The sequence below is a fragment of the Stegostoma tigrinum genome, chromosome 8 (assembly GCF_030684315.1).
Source record: "Stegostoma tigrinum isolate sSteTig4 chromosome 8, sSteTig4.hap1, whole genome shotgun sequence".
Classification (NCBI taxonomy): Eukaryota; Metazoa; Chordata; class Chondrichthyes; order Orectolobiformes; family Stegostomatidae; genus Stegostoma; species Stegostoma tigrinum.
In genome coordinates, this window is record NC_081361.1 from 67,753,076 (window position 1) to 67,769,877 (window position 16,802).

The window sequence follows — 16,802 nt, forward strand, 5'->3', positions numbered from 1 at the left end:
CTTCCCTAACATTGACTGGAAATGCTATAACTCTAGTACGTCGGATGGATCAGTTTTTGTCCAATGTGTGCAGGACAGTTTCCTGACACAGTATGTCGAATGGCCGACAAGAGGAGAGGCCACACTGGATCTGGTACTTGGTAATGAACCAGGCCAGGTGTTTGATTTGGTGGTTAGTGAGCACTTTGGAGAGAGTGACCATAATTGGGTTATGTTTACTTTAGCAATGGAAAGGGATAGGAACATGCCACAGGGCAAGAGTTTTAGATGAGGGAAGGGCAATTCTAATGCGATTAGGCAAGACTTAGGAGACATAGAATGGGGTAGCAAAATGCAGGGGATGGGAACAATCGAAATGTGGAGCTGGTTTAAGGAACAGATATTGCGTGTCCTTGATGGGTATGTCCCTGTCAGGCAGGGAGGAAGTGATAAGGGAAGGGAACTGTGGCTTACTAAAGAAATTGTATCTCTTGTTAAGCGGAAAAGAGAGGTTTATGTGACGATGAGACGAGATGGTTCAGATGAGGCGATGGAGAGTTACAGATTAGCTCGGAGGGATTTAAAGAGAGAGTTAAGAAGAGCAAGGAGGGGACATGAGCAGATAGAATAAAGGAGAACCCTAAAGCTTTCTATAGGTATGTAAGGAATAAGAGGATGACTAGGGGGCCAGTCAAAGACAGAAGTGGGAAGTTGTGTGTGGACCCTATGGAGATCAGAGAGGTGCTAAACGAATATTTCTCATCTGTTTTCACTCAGGAAAAGGAGAATATTGTAGAGGAGAAGACTGAGATACGGGCTTTTAGACTTGAAAGGATTGAGGATAGTAAGCAGGAGGTGTTATCAATTCTAGAAGGTGTGAAGGTAGCTAAACCCCCTGGGCCAGATGGGACTTTTCCGAGGATTCTCTGGGAAGCTAGGGAGGAGATGGTGGAGCCTTTGGCCTTGATCTTTGAGTCCTCATTGTCTGCAGGTTTAGTACCAGAGGACTGGAGGATTGCAAATGTTGTGCCCTTGTTCATGAAGGGCAGTAGGGATGACCCAGGTAATTATAGACCAGTGAGCCTTATGTCTGTTGTAGGAAAAGTTTTGGAAAGGATTATCAGAGATAGGATTTACAATCATCCAGCCAGCAACAATTTGACTGGAGATAGTCAACATGGATTCGTCAAGGGCAGGTCATGTCTCAAACCTCATTGAGTTTTTTTGAGAAGGTGACCAAGCATATGGATGAGGGTAGGGCAGTTGATGTGGTGTACATGGACTTCAGTAAAGCCTTTGATAAGGTTCCACATGGTAGGCTATTGGAGAAAATACAGAGATATGGGATTGAGGGAGATTTAGCAGTTTGGTTTAGAAACTGGCTTTCTGTAAGAAGGGAACAAGTGGTGGTTGATGGAAAATATTCGGCCTGGAGTCCAGTTCCTGGTGGTGTGCCACAAGGATCTATTTTGGGACGACTACTGTTGTCATTTTTATAAATGACTTGGATGCAGGCATGGGTGGATGGGTTAGTAAGTTTGCAGATGACACTAAAGTCGATGGAGTGGTGGTCAGTGTGGAAGAATGTTGCAGGCTGCAGGGAGACTTGGATAAACTGCAGAATTGGCCTGAAAGGTGGCAAATGGAGTTCAATGCAGATAAATGTGAGGTGATTCACTTTGGGAAGAATAATAGGAAGGCAGAATACTGGGTCAACGGAAAGATTCTTGGTAGTGTGGATGTGCAGAGGGATTTTGGTGTTCATGTACATAGATCCCTGAAAGTCGCCACCCAGGTTGATAGTGCTGTTAAGAAGGCTTACGGTGTGTTAGGTGTTATTGGCAGAGGGATTGAGTTCCAGAGCCGTGATGTCATGCTGCAGCTGTACAAAACACTAGTGCGCCCTCACTTGGAATATTGCATACAATTCTGTTCGCCCCATTACAGGAAGGATGTGGAAGCATTGGAAAAGGTGCAGAGGAGATTTACCAGGATGTTGCCTAGTCTGGAGCGAAGGTCTTATGAGGAAAGGTTGAGGGAGTCTGTTCTTTTTGGAGAGAAGAAGGCTAAGAGGGGATTTAATAGATACATACAAGATGATGAGAGGATTAGATAGGGTGGACAGTGACAGTCTTTTTCCTAGTCAGCTTGTACGAGGGGGCAGAGCTGCAAATTGAGGGGTGATAGATTTAAGACAGATGTCAGAGGCAGGTTCTTTACTCAGAGAGTGGTAAGGGTGTGGAATGCCCTGCCTGTCAATGTAGTTAACTCAGCCACATTAGGGGCATTTAAACAGTCCTTGGATAAGCATATGGATGATGATGGGATAGTGTAGGGGGAGGGGCTTAGATTAGTTTACAGGTTGGCGCAACATCAAGGACCGAAGGGCCTGTTCTGCGCTATATCGTTCTATGTTCTATGTTCTGTGTTCTAACCCCTGCTTATGGGACACACTGGGTTTGCTGTGCTTCAGTTCACAAAACTAAAACATTGTGCAGATCTCAAAGTTGTCAAAAGGAAGTGATGTATACAAAATACAGGTAGAATAGATAATTGCATCTGTCTGCCCAACTCCAGTCATTCTTAGCTTTCTGCCTCCACTTAACACCATAGATACACATGGGCTTAACTCTCCACAAGCAATACCACAAGGAGATCAACTAATAATCATTAGTTTATAGTCAAATAGCAATTTGAGATGGAGAGCTGATTGAATTGTAGTATCTTCTCTGATTTGCAGGCTGGGGAATTGAGAGGCACAACATTGATTCACTACCTCTTCAATGTAAGTGGAAGAGGGCAAATATAGAATTATATATCACAAAACAAGGTTATTGTGGCTCTACAATCCTTTGAAAAAGGCAGCCAACTGGTCCTATTTTTCTGTTGTTTCCACGCAGCTTGCACATTTTACCTTTTCAAATGTATAACCACTTTCTTTTTGAAAGTTACAGTTAATTCTGCTTCCAAAACCCTCTCAGCCAATGGATTCTAAATGGTGTGACAATTTTTAATCCCTCTCCAAATCTCCTTTACCATGGAATTCAGAACTCTTAAATCTTGACACAAACCTTGTAAAAAATGTGACAACAAGAAGTTAGGATTATATTTTGCAGGTGTTTTGTAAGATATAATAATTGTGGCTGCTGAATGTTCTATTCCACTGCAACCCCACAATTATATCTAAACCAACATTCGATATCTCAAATCAGCACATCTGGCTCATTGTTGCAATGGTAGTATGTGTTTTGTTTCTATAAAGTTTTAATCCTTCTTGTCTGTTTTAAAGTTTCTGATTGGCCCAGTGATCAAAATTGTGTATTAGGGGACAGTTAGCTTGGTTTTCTAGGCATGCCCACCTTGACGAAGTTCTGCTCCTCTTTTAATTTAAGTTAGCTTGGATGGCTGGTTTGCAGAGCAAAACGATGCCAACAGGATGGGTTCAACTCCTGCATTGGCTGAGGTCACCATGAAGAACTCTCATTCTCAACCTCTTCCCTTACCTGAGTTGTGGTGATCCCCAGGTTAAACTACCACTGGACAAGTTTCTGTAGAGAGCAACCCTATGGGTCAGTAAAACTATGGTGACTGAACATTATTCTTGTGAAAATCTGACCTAGTTTCTTTATAAAGCCTTACTTTTGGAGTAGGGGGAGAGTTTTGCAAAGAATGATGGGAATTCATATTATTTTAATAGATATTTGAATAGCAAAAACTTTGGGCCTCTACTGTTTGTAATTTTTATTAATGACTTGGACGAGGGAATTGAAGGATGGGTCAGCAAGTTTGCAGACGACACAAAGGTCGGAGGTGTCGTTGACAGTGTAGAGGGCTGTTGTAGGCTGCAGCGGGACATTGACAGGATGCAGAGATGGGCTGAGAGGTGGCAGATGGAGTTCAACCTGGATAAATGCAAGGTGATGCATTTTGGAAGGTCGAATTTGAAAGCTGAGTACAGGATTAAGGATAGGATTCTTGGCAGCATCGGGGAACAGAGAGATCTTGGTGTGCAGATACATAGATCCCTTAAAATGGCCACCCAAGTGGACAGGGTTGTTAAGAAAGCATATGGTGTTTTGGCTTTCATTAACAGGGGGATTGAGTTTAAGAGTCGTGAGATCTTGTTGCAGCTTTATAAAACTTTGGTTAGACCGCACTTGGAATACTGCGTCCAGTTCTGGGCGCCCTATTATAGGAAAGATGTGGATGCTTTGGAGAGGGTTCAGAGGAGGTTTACCAGGATGCTGCCTGGACTGGAGGGCTTATCTTATGAAGAGAGGTTGACTGAGCTCGGTCTCTTTTCATTGGAGAAAAGGAGGAGGAGAGGGGACCTAATTGAGGTATACAAGATAATGAGAGGCATAGATAGAGTTGATAGCCAGAGACTATTTCCCAGGGCAGAAATGGCTAGCACGAGGGGTCATAGTTTTAAGCTGGTTGGTGGAAAGTATAGAGGGGATGTCAGAGGCAGATTCTTTACGCAGAGAGTTGTGAGAGCATGGAATGCGTTGCCAGCAGCAGTTGTGGAAGCAAGGTCATTGGGGTCATTTAAGAGACTGCTGGACATGTATATGGTCACAGAAATTTGAGGGTGCATACATGAGGATCAATGGTCGGCACAACATTGTGGGCTGAAGGGCCTGTTCTGTGCTGTACTGTTCTATGTTCTATGTTCTATGTTCTATATCATGCCACAATCCTTGTCCACCATGTTGTAAAATAGACTAACTTCATGTATAAAGACAAAGTTGCTGGAAAAGCTCAGCATCTGCAAAGAAAACAAGTCAGAGTTAATATTATGGGTCTGGTGATCCTTCCTTAGAACTGCCAGACCCGCTGAGCTTTTCCAGCAACTTTGTTTTTGTTCCTGATTTACAGCATCCACAGTTCTTTAGGTTTTTAGTGTTCATATATGTAGTGGGACACCATCGAACCTCGAGTTGTAGAAATTCAATCAATTATGGAAAAATTCACTCAGGAATATGTGTATTTAAATATGAATAGAGCAACATTTCTACTGCTTTGCTTCAGAGTTGGAAAAGGAAATGCAGGAAATATACCGGGAACACACACAGAAAATCAGTGACCTGCGAGAAGAAATTGAGATGCTGAAGATTGAAGCCAGTAAATCTCGAATGCAAAAAGTGTTAAGGCCTCAACATTTGCACCCACCCCCACCTCCGCCTCCGCCCCCACCCCCACTCCCTCCCTCTCATCCAGCCCTGAACCAACCCATACAGGCGCCTCACATGGTAAGTACAATTCTTTGCTCGGCTGGGAAAAGTGTTTCAATTACATGAAAGATTTTAAGGTTTCCTGTTGTTTAGATCTTTCTTATGAGTGGCTATTATTTGAGTAAACTTATCTAGTATGTTTATAACAATTTCATACCTGGGTAATTGATCGTATATCCATAGAATCATCATTTGAATAATTATGTGGACATTTTTATCATTTCACGTAATATTCCACACTGTTTGCACATGATCTTGATATTCAGAAACTTTTGGTTTCAGCAATTTCACTTGATTGCATCATAACACGTTTTGTAATGAGAAACTGACTTGTGGCCATTTTGATAAAAACATACAAATGATCATGACGCACCATTCTATTTCGAAGAAAGAAGTTGTTTAAAAATGTATCATCACTATGTAGTTTCTTTGTAGCTGATCCTTCACCTTGGTTCCTTCCAAATGTTTTTCCCGCAAGTTTTAGTTTACAGCTAACCCTGACTGTTTGGATGAAAATTTCCTCTTAGGAAATAAAATTTAATCTTGATCAGGTAATATCCTGCATCCAATGAACAAAGGTTCACATTCTCTGTCATTGTGTCCTCTCCCCTACTCCACTGGGACCATCTGTTCTTTCCAGTCTAGCAGTTAGACACACCATTGTTCTGCCTTTCTCTCATTCTGAACACTTAATCTGAACTATCACCACCCTTTCTCCACCATCACGGCCACCCCTGCCACCCCCCCCCCACCACTGTTGCATAAATACTACCCCTGCACACTTCATGTCAGCTCTGAAGAGTCATCTAGATTCGAAACGTTAGCTTGCTCTCTCTCCATGGGTGCTGCCTGATCCATTGAGATCTTCAGCATTTTTTGCTTTCAGTTCAGATGCCAGTGTCTGCAGTAATTTGATCCTACAAGTTTTTTCTTTCTGAAATCTGTGCTAAACCTAATCTGAAAATGTTCGTGTTGGCATTTAGCATGCAAATTGTCTATGTAGTATATCTTGCTTTGCTGGTGTTTTTCACATTGTGATGAAGTTGAAAAATTCACAAACAATTTGAACAGTTTTAAAATATAAATTTTATAGAGCCATGCCAGACCTCAAACACCAATGATAGCCAAACATTTACTTGATCCTCCAGCTGTTTTAGGACCCGCACCTTATGACCCAGCGTAAGTACCAATATTTTTGTGTCTTATAGGTTCAATTATTCATATTCTCTGAATATCCAATTGACCCATCGCACACCATTGTACAATGATGTAATCTCTGATTAAAGTTCTTTTTTTTGTCTTAGGCTTCTTCATGGTACGCCATAGATATATTTTAATTTTCATTGTGAATGGTTAATGGCCACAGAGGTTTTGGAGTAGATTTGTAGCTCAGGTTGTGGATGTTGTGGTTGGTTGGCTCACCGAGCTGGTTCGTTGTTCTGCAGATGTTTTGTTACCCTGCTGGGTAATGAAACGTACGCAGAACATTGAATGAGCTCAGCGAGCTAACCAACCACAACGCCCACCACCTGAGCTACAAATCTACTCCAAAACCTTAGAAAGCTTTGGGCATAATACACTCAAATTGGCACGAAACTGATGATGTTACCCAGTAGAGTAATAAAACGTCTGCAGGGCAATGAACCAGCTTGGTTAATGGCTATTTCCACCACGGAACTAAGATTTCATGTTTTAAATGTGATCTATCCCCTGGTGATCTTTGTTTCCTTCTTGGTCATGGACTAGATAGCTCAGGTGGCAAACTGCTAACCTCTTAGCTCCCAGACTGTGCTTCAACTAACTAGTACTTCCATTTTACTCTGGTGTCAACTGTGTTGCAAGATTTGCACAGTCAGGCTCTCTGTTCCATCTTCCCTTTATCTACCATGGCAATACTGAAAACTGATGCATTTTCAATCTGTTCAGACTTTTATCTTTGCCTTGTGCAATCTCAGAATCTCCTCATTCCTGTTGTAATAAATGAGATCACCTATCGCAGAGACTCCAGTATCCTAATTATTGAAGATGAGAAGCATCTTCTGCAGCCACTGTTGTTCAGTTCCTTGCTGCACTAACGTATGGAGGTTGTTTTAAAATCTGACCTAAAAGCCAAAAACTGCTTTAGCTAATGAACTTGTCATGTTTAATGTTATGAATGAAATAACTACGCTGCCTGCACTATGCAATACAAGATAATTTCCAGCTCTAATCGTGCCAACTCAAGAACACTGGCAATGCATTAATGCACTTGGGACATTTGAAATTCCACTTTGCAACACCGAAAAGGATATTGAAATATTGCCTTAAGGCATGGTGATTGGCCCCTCTGTTGTTACATGTCTGATATTTTATCTCCCAAGTTATTCTTGAACTTGACATTTTAAGAATACATTGCTTCATAACTAATATTTTTGATTCCAGGGCAGGGTTTATTGTCTTTTATGACTTTCTTCTTGGCCTTGGCCCAACATATCGCCTCATCCGTTTGGTTACTGGTTTGTACAATAATGGACATGAGATGGGGAAGCCGTCTGCCTTACCTGCAGTGTACTGTGAAGTGGGAGTTGGGCCTCACTACATGTCTGAAGGACTGAAAGGCAATTTTGGAATATTATCTGCAAAGCAGCCAGTACCAAGGTAATGGGGATATGGTAGAAATATTTTGCGGTTGAAATAGATCTGTTCATATTGCATCGGCGTGGACAGGTGAGGAGAATTATAGAAAGTTGTTGGATTCGGGATCATAATTGGGTTCCCAAAGTGCAGGATGCCATTGTTTGCTCACACACAGCACTGGGATAGTCATATCATGACACTGAAATTTACCAGCAGGAAGGGATTCCATTCAATTAATGTTGAGGTGATATTTGATCTGTTAGTATTTTCTGCAGAGTGTGTACCTGCTATCCTGGCAGCTCCCATGACTCCTATATCCTGGAGCACTCTCATGTACCTGGTGCTTTTGAGCTGCCTTACAAAGCTGGTTAGTGGGGGACAAGAGCACGTAACTACAATATTGCACAATCCCCTGACTGATGAGGAATGCAAACAAAATATAGCCCATGCCTCAATCAGGGCCACTGTGAGCAAAATAAATGACCTTAGAAGATACGGTTCCTCTGCTTGGACCAGTCTGGAAGGGGTCCTCCAGTACAGTTTGGATTGAGTGTGCCATATCATCCTGGTGTGTTATGTCTGTATAGTTGGAGCAGACAATGAAGCCTTGTGCTGGATGCTGAGGAACAGGGAGATAGCAGGATCAGGAGCAATGTTCTGAGAGGGAGGGCAAGGACAAAACTCAGCTTGGTAGGTCGTTCCAAGCTAGGCAGGATCTTATTGACACTTGCTTCAAGTAGATGAGAGCTGGATGGAGCAAATAATTGTGAAGTAAAATATTCTTTAGTCATAATGCAAAATGTGGTTTACATTGTCGGGGTGAATGTCAGGCTGTATTGGTTTTGTTTGTATGCCATTTTGTTTTCTCTAAATAAAAACTCATGCTTGTACTTGTCCATTTGCTTGCCTGTAAGTGGTGTTCCCCTACTGGACAAGAGCAATCAGTGAGCTTACAGTGGGAATGGGAGCCAGGTTAATGTTGACTTAGAGGGTGTTTTAACAGGATGTAGCTACAGACAGATAACGTGTGTGGCCTGGTGATTAAACTGCAGCTAGAGTGGGAGGGTCAGGTTGCATGTGTGTAGCAGTGTTACCCATGCTGGTTATGTGCCAAAGGGCAGCCTAGCTTTTGGGGTTGTTATGCCATGGCATTACCAGTGAGGTGCAATTATTGTCCAGGTGCACAGAGACTTTCAAAGGCATGCTGGTCTATCAGCAGTTATCTGTTGAGTAGTTCCAAGAAGAGTGCACAGGGAGCGTCATTTGGACCTGGGAAATGGAGGACATGTGGTAAAATATAGCAAGAAAAATCATTAGGCCTCAAGGTGAAAATCCCTCCAAAAAACTCAATATGACTCAGACTTGGCCAGAAAAAAGTAAGATTCAGCCTAAAATTTTCAAAGGTTGGACAGAAAAAGGTCGAAGATGCAATTTTTCTAACTTTCTTTTGTTTGTTATCTGCTATTAGAGTGCGTCCTTCCCCAGGAATCTCGTTAGTAATTGAACTCCAAGCTGCAGGGGGCTTTGATCCATATGGCCAGGAAATTCAGTGCCTAGTTTCCAGAGGCTGGACAAAAATTAATATATTTGATGATCACAATCAGGTTATCAGTGGATGGTGGAAGGTTCCAATACGTTGTCTACCAGTAAGACCATCGCTCACAACTGGCCAGCTCAATGGAATTCCTCAGGTATAGTAGTTACATTTACCAAAACAAATAAGAAACAAAATACATTTTCATCTTTGGAGCCTGGTACTGCAGGTTGAATTTTGTTGAAACGAAACTCATGTCCTCACTCACAGATGGTCAGCCACATTTTCCACCTCCTATATTGTTGAAGGAGAGGCTCTGGAATATGTTGAGCATGTCCTGTACATTGGCAACAACCTCCAAAAGACTGCCATCAGATCAACTGTGCCAGCTCAGCTTTCTCCAAACCACATGACAGAATCAAGTAGTGGTTGACAACAAAGAAAGCTGCAAGAACACAGAGTCCTTGTGTGTAAAGCAGTCAAAGCAGTCCTGCACTACAGAAAGACTGAACTGTGTATCAGAGACATATGGGAGAGCGAGAGAAATTGTATTAACAATACCTCCAAAGTATCAATCAGATTCAATGGGCAGACCATTAGACAAACACTAGTGTCTTTGAAGCTAGCAAAGTCAGCTTCAATGCAGTGGACAATGGGTCTGGTTGGCTGGAAAGCATCTTACTGTTTTCTCAATTGTTCAATATTCCAGTGGAGGACAACAGAAAATGCTTCAAAGACCCTCTGAAACTCTTCAGTGCAACAGCATTGACATTAATAGCCGGGAGGAATTTTCTCCCAATTGTTCAAAAAGGCAATAGCTTGGTATCAATCTCCGTCACGCTATGTGCCCAATATCCTTAATGACAATGCAGAGAGACAACAAAAGAGGAAACAAATCCTATGCTGCTCATCTAAATACCTCACTGTGACACTTTGCCTCATGTGCTCGAAGATCTGTGGGTCACAAAATGGACTGTTGGGTCACATGAAGACTCACAGCAGAAACACGCAGCCCTGAATAACTGTAACGTAGATTGCAAAAATGCAGATGGTCATTCAGCTCATCTTTGTTGATGTCTCCAGAACTCGTAAACCAAAATTACTGCTTTCTGGAATTTCATTGTATCATTTGGTTACCTTTTGTTTGAAAAATAACTGAATTCCACCATAAGTCCTCAATTTGCCATTCAGTTCAAAGCTGAAACCTGAGGGCTTCGATTCAAAATAATGCACTATGTGAAAGGACAGTGGAAGCAGATTGAGTCACAGCTTTCAGAAATAAATTAGCTAGTGTCTGAGACCCTTCGGTCCCACTTGTCCTTGCCAACCAGATGTCCAAAATTGATCTAGCTCCATTTGCCCATATCCCTCTAAACCCTTCTTATTCATGTACCCAAAAGTGGCCTAACTAATGTCCTCTACAGCTGCAATATGACCTCCCAACTCCTGTACTCAATGCACTGATCACTAAAGGCAAGCGTACCAAATGGTGCCTTCAATACCTTGTCTATCTGCCACTCTACTTTCAAGTAACAATGAACCTAACCTCCAAGGGCTCTCTGTTCAGCAACACTCCCCAGGACCTTACCATTAAATGTATAAGTCCTGCCTTGATTTGCCTTTACAGAATGCAGCACTTCACTTTTATCTAAATTAAACCCCATCTGCCACTCCTCGACCTATTGGTCTATCTAATCAAGGTCCTCTTGTACCCTCAGGTAAGCTTCTTCGCTCTCCACTACACCTCCAATTTTGGTGTCATTTGCAAACTTGCTAACCATGCTCCCTATGTTCACATCCAAATCAATTATACAAATGATGAAAAGCAATGGACCCAGCACCAATCCTTGTGGCACACCACTGGCCACAGCCCTCCAGTCTAAAAAGCGATCCTCTGCCACCATCCTCTGTTTTCTACCTTTGAGCCAGTTCTGCATCCAAATAGATAGTTCTCCCTGTTTTCCATATGATCTAACCTTGCTAACCAGTCTACCATGTGGATCACTGTTGAACGCCTTACTGAAGTCAATATAGATCACATCCACTGCTCTGCCTTCATCAATCATCTTCACTATTTCTTCCAAAAACTCAATTAAGTTATAGAGACACGATTTCCCATGCACAAAACCATGTTGACTACCCCTAATCAGTCCTTGCCTTTCCAAAGACATGCAAATCCTGTCCCTCAAGACCTCCTCCAACAATTTCCCACCACTTATGTCAGGCTCACAGGTCTATAGGTCCCTGGCTTTTCCTTACCACTTTTCTTAAATAATGGCACCATGTCAGCCAACCTCCAGTCTTCCGGCACCTCACCTGTGGCTATCAATGATACAACTATCTCAGCAAGGGGCCCAGCTATCACTCCCCTAACTTTCCACAAAGTTCAAAGGTACACCTGATCAGGTCCTAGGGACTTATCCACCTTTATGTGTTTTAAGATATCCAGCAACTCTTCCACTGTAATATGGACATTTTTCAAGATGTCATGACTGATTTCCCCACATTCTCTTGCTTCCATGTCTTTCTTCACAGTAAACACTATTACAAAGTATCTCCCTCATCTCCTGTAGTCCCACCCGTGGGTGGCCTTGCTGCACTTTTAAGGGGCCCAATTCTCTCCCTAGTTACCCTTTTGTCCTTAGTGTACTTGTAAAAGCCCTTTGGATTCTCCTTAACCCCACCTGCCAAATTTTGCCTTGTGATTTAACTCTTAAGTATACTTCCACTGCCTTGACACTCTTCTAGGGATTCACTCAATCTCTTCTGTCTATACCTGACATATGCTTCCTTCTTTTTCTTGACCAAAGCCTCAATTTCTCTCGTCATCCAACATTCCCTATACTTCCCAACCTTGTCCTTCACCCTAATAGGAACATAGCGTTTCTGGCCTCTCGTTTTCTCATTTTTGAAGGCTTCCCACTTTCTAGCCATCCCTCTACCTGCGAGTATGTGCCCCCAATCAACTTTTGAGTGTTCTTGCCCAATACTATCAAAATTGGGCTTCCCCTAATTTAGAACTTTAAATTATAGATCTTGTCTATCCATTTCCATCACGATTTTAAAACTAATAGAATTATTATCTCTGGCCCCAGAGTGCTCCCCTGCTGACATTTCAGTCACCTGCCCTGCCTAACTTCCCAAGAGTCGGTCAAGTTTGGCTCCTTCTATAGTGGATATATCCACATATTAAATCAGAAAACTTCCTTGTATGCACTTAACAAATTCCTCTCCATCCATGCCCTTATCACTATGGCAGTCCCAGTCTATATTTAAGAAATTAAAATCCTCTGCCATTGCCATCCTATTATTTTTACATATAACAGATCTATGCTTTAAAAGGAGACATTTTTGAAGCAATGGGAAAGGACCGGAAGAATGGAATTAATTAGTTATCTCTTTCAGCTTGGAATAAGAACCATGTGCTGAATAACTCCTTTTGTGTGTTGTATAATTTCTCAATTCTATAATGTCTTCTGAAATTAGACATAGGAAATTTATTGTTCAACTGCAAAAAAATGGAGAGCTCAGCAAATAAATGTTGCAGTATGGCTACTGAATTGTTATAATTTGCCATAATTCAACTGCACTTTGAACTTCTGTTTGATATTTCTACCAACGCATTTTTATCTCCCTGATTTTGCTTCTGCTGTTGGTGACGATTGCTACATCATACTACTTCAGTCACATATCGTTTGCTGTAATTGAAGTGCTAGTCATTTTTCAGCTCTTGATCTGGGTCTTCTGAATTCTGATTTGAATCTGGTTTGAATGCAGAAAAGGTATATGTCTTGGCCTGGAGGGTGGGAATCTAGAACCAAGGGACACAGTTTCAGAATTTAGGGTTGAGTTGAGAAATCTTCATCGAAAGAGTCATCAATCTTTGGCATTTTCTGAGGATTGTAGAAGCTCAGTCATTGAATAAGTTCAGGACTGAGGTTGATAGACTCCTTGATTGAAATGCCAAGGAACATGGAGATAATGCAGGAAAACAGTATTGACATAAGTCATCAGGCATGATCTAGAACAATGGAGCTTGTTCAAGGGCTGAATGGCCTACTCCTCCTCCTACGTTCCTATGAATTCTGGAATGTAATTCATGGTTAAAATGATAAAGTTTGTGACCATCAGTTCACCATCAATGAGAAAACAAAATATCATTTGGACAATTGCAGACACGTTTTCTTTCTCTAGCATTTTAAGTCCATGGCAATTGATCTTACTGTATCAATGAGATTGTAATATGAGAGGTTTATACATGTTCTGGCACCATGTTTATTTTCTTCAACTGTTTCATTCTGATTCATGCTCAAGCAAATTTCACGTTTTCCCCCATTACAAAGCCCTCTAATAATCTGACCTCCTCATCATGAGAAAGGTCCCAGATGTTTCTCCAATGTTTCCTCCAAATCTGGTCATTTCTATGTACTTACATATCTGAATGGCAATTCTTTTCACATTCCCAAGTGTTGTAATTTCTAAACAACATTTTAATTATGCCGTGGCCCAAATGTTGAGATGTCTAAAAATGTTTTTTTTAAATTGATTCTTTAGTTAAAACTTAGATGAGGAACTATTTATAATTGTTGAAGTTCATCATTACAGGAATTTTGGTGTGGGAGATGGTGAAGAGGGAGGATAAAAATGGAAAGAGCTGCAGATGCTGTAATTCAGGAACAGAAACAAAGTTGGTGGAAAAGCTCAGCAGGTCTGGCAGTATTTGTGAAGAAAAAAAACAGAGTTAACGTTTCTGGCCCAGTGACCCTTCCTCAGAACTTGAAGTTCTGAGGAAGGGCCACTAGACCAGAAACGTTAACTCTGTTTTTTCTTCACAAATGCTGCCAGACCTGCTGAGCTTTTCCACCAACTTTGTCTTTGTTGTTGAAGAAGAAATATATATTGCTTACATGAACGTGTATAGCAAAACTATGTTTTATAAAACTTCTTGCTCCTCTTAGAAGGGAGAATGATCAGAAGAGAACTATTGATGTTCTAGTAGAATTGATAGATGATTCTCTTCTGTCTTAATTTTTTTTAGGTTGGCAATGCTGAAGTTTACCTAAGAGTGTTAAATGCTAGAGATGCTGATGTCCAATCAATGGCCAAAATTGATCCTTACAACTTTTCTATGTATCAGTATCCACCATTGGTGAGTCTCTGCCACAGCAAGAATGGATTTTGCCAGGTATTATTTCCAGGCTTGTTGGTAGGAATTCTGTCACTCTTAGATGTGACTGCAGTAATGGAAACTGAGTTGGTATCATATTGGATAATAAAATGTGAGGCTGGATGAACACAGGCCAAGCAGCATCTCAGGAGCACAAAAGCTGACGTTTTGGGCCTAGACCCTTCTTCAGAGAGGGGGATGGGGTGAGGGTTCAAGAATAAATAGGGAGACAGGGGGAGGTGGACCGAAGATGGAGAGAAAAGAAGATAGGTGGAGAGGAGAGTATAGGTGGGGAGGTAGGGAGGGGATAGGTCAGTCCAGGGAACACGGACAGGTCAAGGAGGTGGGATGAGGTTAGTAGGTAGGAGATGGAGGTGCGGCTTGAGGTGGGAGGAAGGGATGGGTGAGAGGAAGAACAGGTTAGGGAGGCAGAGACAGGCTGGGCTGGTTTTGGGATGCAGTGGGTGGAGGGGAAGAGCTGGGCTGGTTGTGTGATGCAGTGGGGGGAGGGGACGAACTGGGCTGGTTTTGGGATGCGGTGGGGGAAGTGGGGGGAAGGGGTTCACCTTTGTCCCCCTACAACCACACATCACTGAATACCAGTCACGGTTGGACATAGAACAGCTTTTCCACCGCCTTCGCCTCCATGCTTACTTCTTCAACCGGGAACCTAACCCTTCCTCCACTGACCCCTTTGCCCGCTTCCAACACAAGTCCTCCTCCTGGACACCACCCCCAGGCCTCCTACTTTCCCTCGACCTCTTCATCTCCAACTGCCGTCGAGACATTAACTGCCTCAACCTCTCACCCCCTCTCACCCACTCCAACCTCTCCCCCGCAGAATGGGCAGCTCTCCGCACCCTCCGCTCCAACCCCAACCTCACCATCAAACCCGCAGACAAGGGTGGCGCAGTGGTAGTATGGCGCACTGACCTCTACATCGCTGAGGCCAAAAGCCAACTCTCCGACACCACCTCCTACTGCCCCCTCGATCATGACCCCACCCCTGAGCACCAAACCATCATCTCCAACACCATTCATGACCTCATCACCTCAGGGGACCTCCCACCCACAGCCTCCAACCTCATTGTTCCCCAACCCCGCACGGCCCATTTCTATCTCCTTCCCAAAATCCACAAACCTGCCTGCCCTGGTCGACCCATTGTCTCAGCCTGTTCCTGCCCCACCGAACTCATCTCCACCTATCTGGACTCCATTTTCTCCCCTTTGGTCCAGGAACTCCCTACCTACATCCATGACACCACCCACACCCCTCACCTCCTCCAGGACTTCCAATTCCCTGGCCCCCAACACCTCATTTTCATCATGGACGTCCAGTCCCTATACACCTGTATTCCGCATGCAGATGGCCTCAAGGCCCTCCGCTTCTTCCTGTCCCGCAGGCCCGACCAGTCCCCCTCCACCGACGCCGTCGTCCGCCTAGCCGAACTCGTCCTCACCCTCAACAACTTCTCTTTCGATTCCTCCTACTTCCTACAGACAAAGGGGGTGGCCATGGGCACCCGCATGGGACCCAGCTATGCCTGCCTCTTTGTAGGGTACGTGGAACAGTCCCTCTTCCGCACCTACACAGGCCCCAAACCCCACCTCTTCCTCCGTTACATTGATGACTGTATCAGCGCTGCCTCTTGCTCCCCAGAGGAGTTCGAACAGTTCATCCACTTCACCAACACCTTCCACCCCAACCTTCAGTTCACCTGGGCCATCTCCAGCACATCCCTCACCTTCCTGGACCTCTCAGTCTCCGTCTCAGGCAACCAGCTTGTAACTGATGTCCATTTCAAGCCTACCGACTCCCACAGCTACCTAGAATACACCTTCTCCCACCCACCCTCCTGCAAAATTTCCATCCCCCATTCCCAATTCCTCCACCTCCGCCGCATCTGCTCCCACGATAAGGCATTCCACTCCCGCACATCCCAGATGTCCAAGTTCTTCAAGGACCTCCTTGGCCTGTCCATCTTCCCTGGACTGACCTATCCCCTCCCAACCTCCCCACCTATACTCTCCTCTCCACCTATCTTCTTTTCTCTCCATCTTCGGTCCGCCTCCCTCTCTCCCTATTTATTCTTGAACCCTCACCCCATCCCCCTCTCTGATGAAGGGTCTAGGCCCGAAACGTCAGCTTTTGTGCTCCTGAGATGCTGCTTGGCCTGCTGTGTTCATCCAGCCTCACATTTTATTATCTTGGATTCTCCAGCATCTGCAGTTCCCATTATCACTGGTATCATATTGGAATTGAGTTGGTGAG

General features: G+C 43.4%; 1 protein-coding gene across 1 annotated transcript in view; it reads left to right on the forward strand.

Annotated features, from left to right (window-relative positions):
* ccdc17 (coiled-coil domain containing 17) overlaps positions 1–16,802 on the forward strand; it is a 68,079-nt gene that overhangs the window by 50,498 nt on the left and 779 nt on the right. The window contains exons 10-14 of the mRNA XM_048539361.2: positions 5,011–5,231; positions 6,307–6,392; positions 7,635–7,850; positions 9,298–9,520; positions 14,402–14,512. Coding sequence (XP_048395318.2) covers positions 5,011–5,231; positions 6,307–6,392; positions 7,635–7,850; positions 9,298–9,520; positions 14,402–14,512 — 857 coding nt within the window. The remainder of the gene's footprint in view (positions 1–5,010; positions 5,232–6,306; positions 6,393–7,634; positions 7,851–9,297; positions 9,521–14,401; positions 14,513–16,802) is intronic.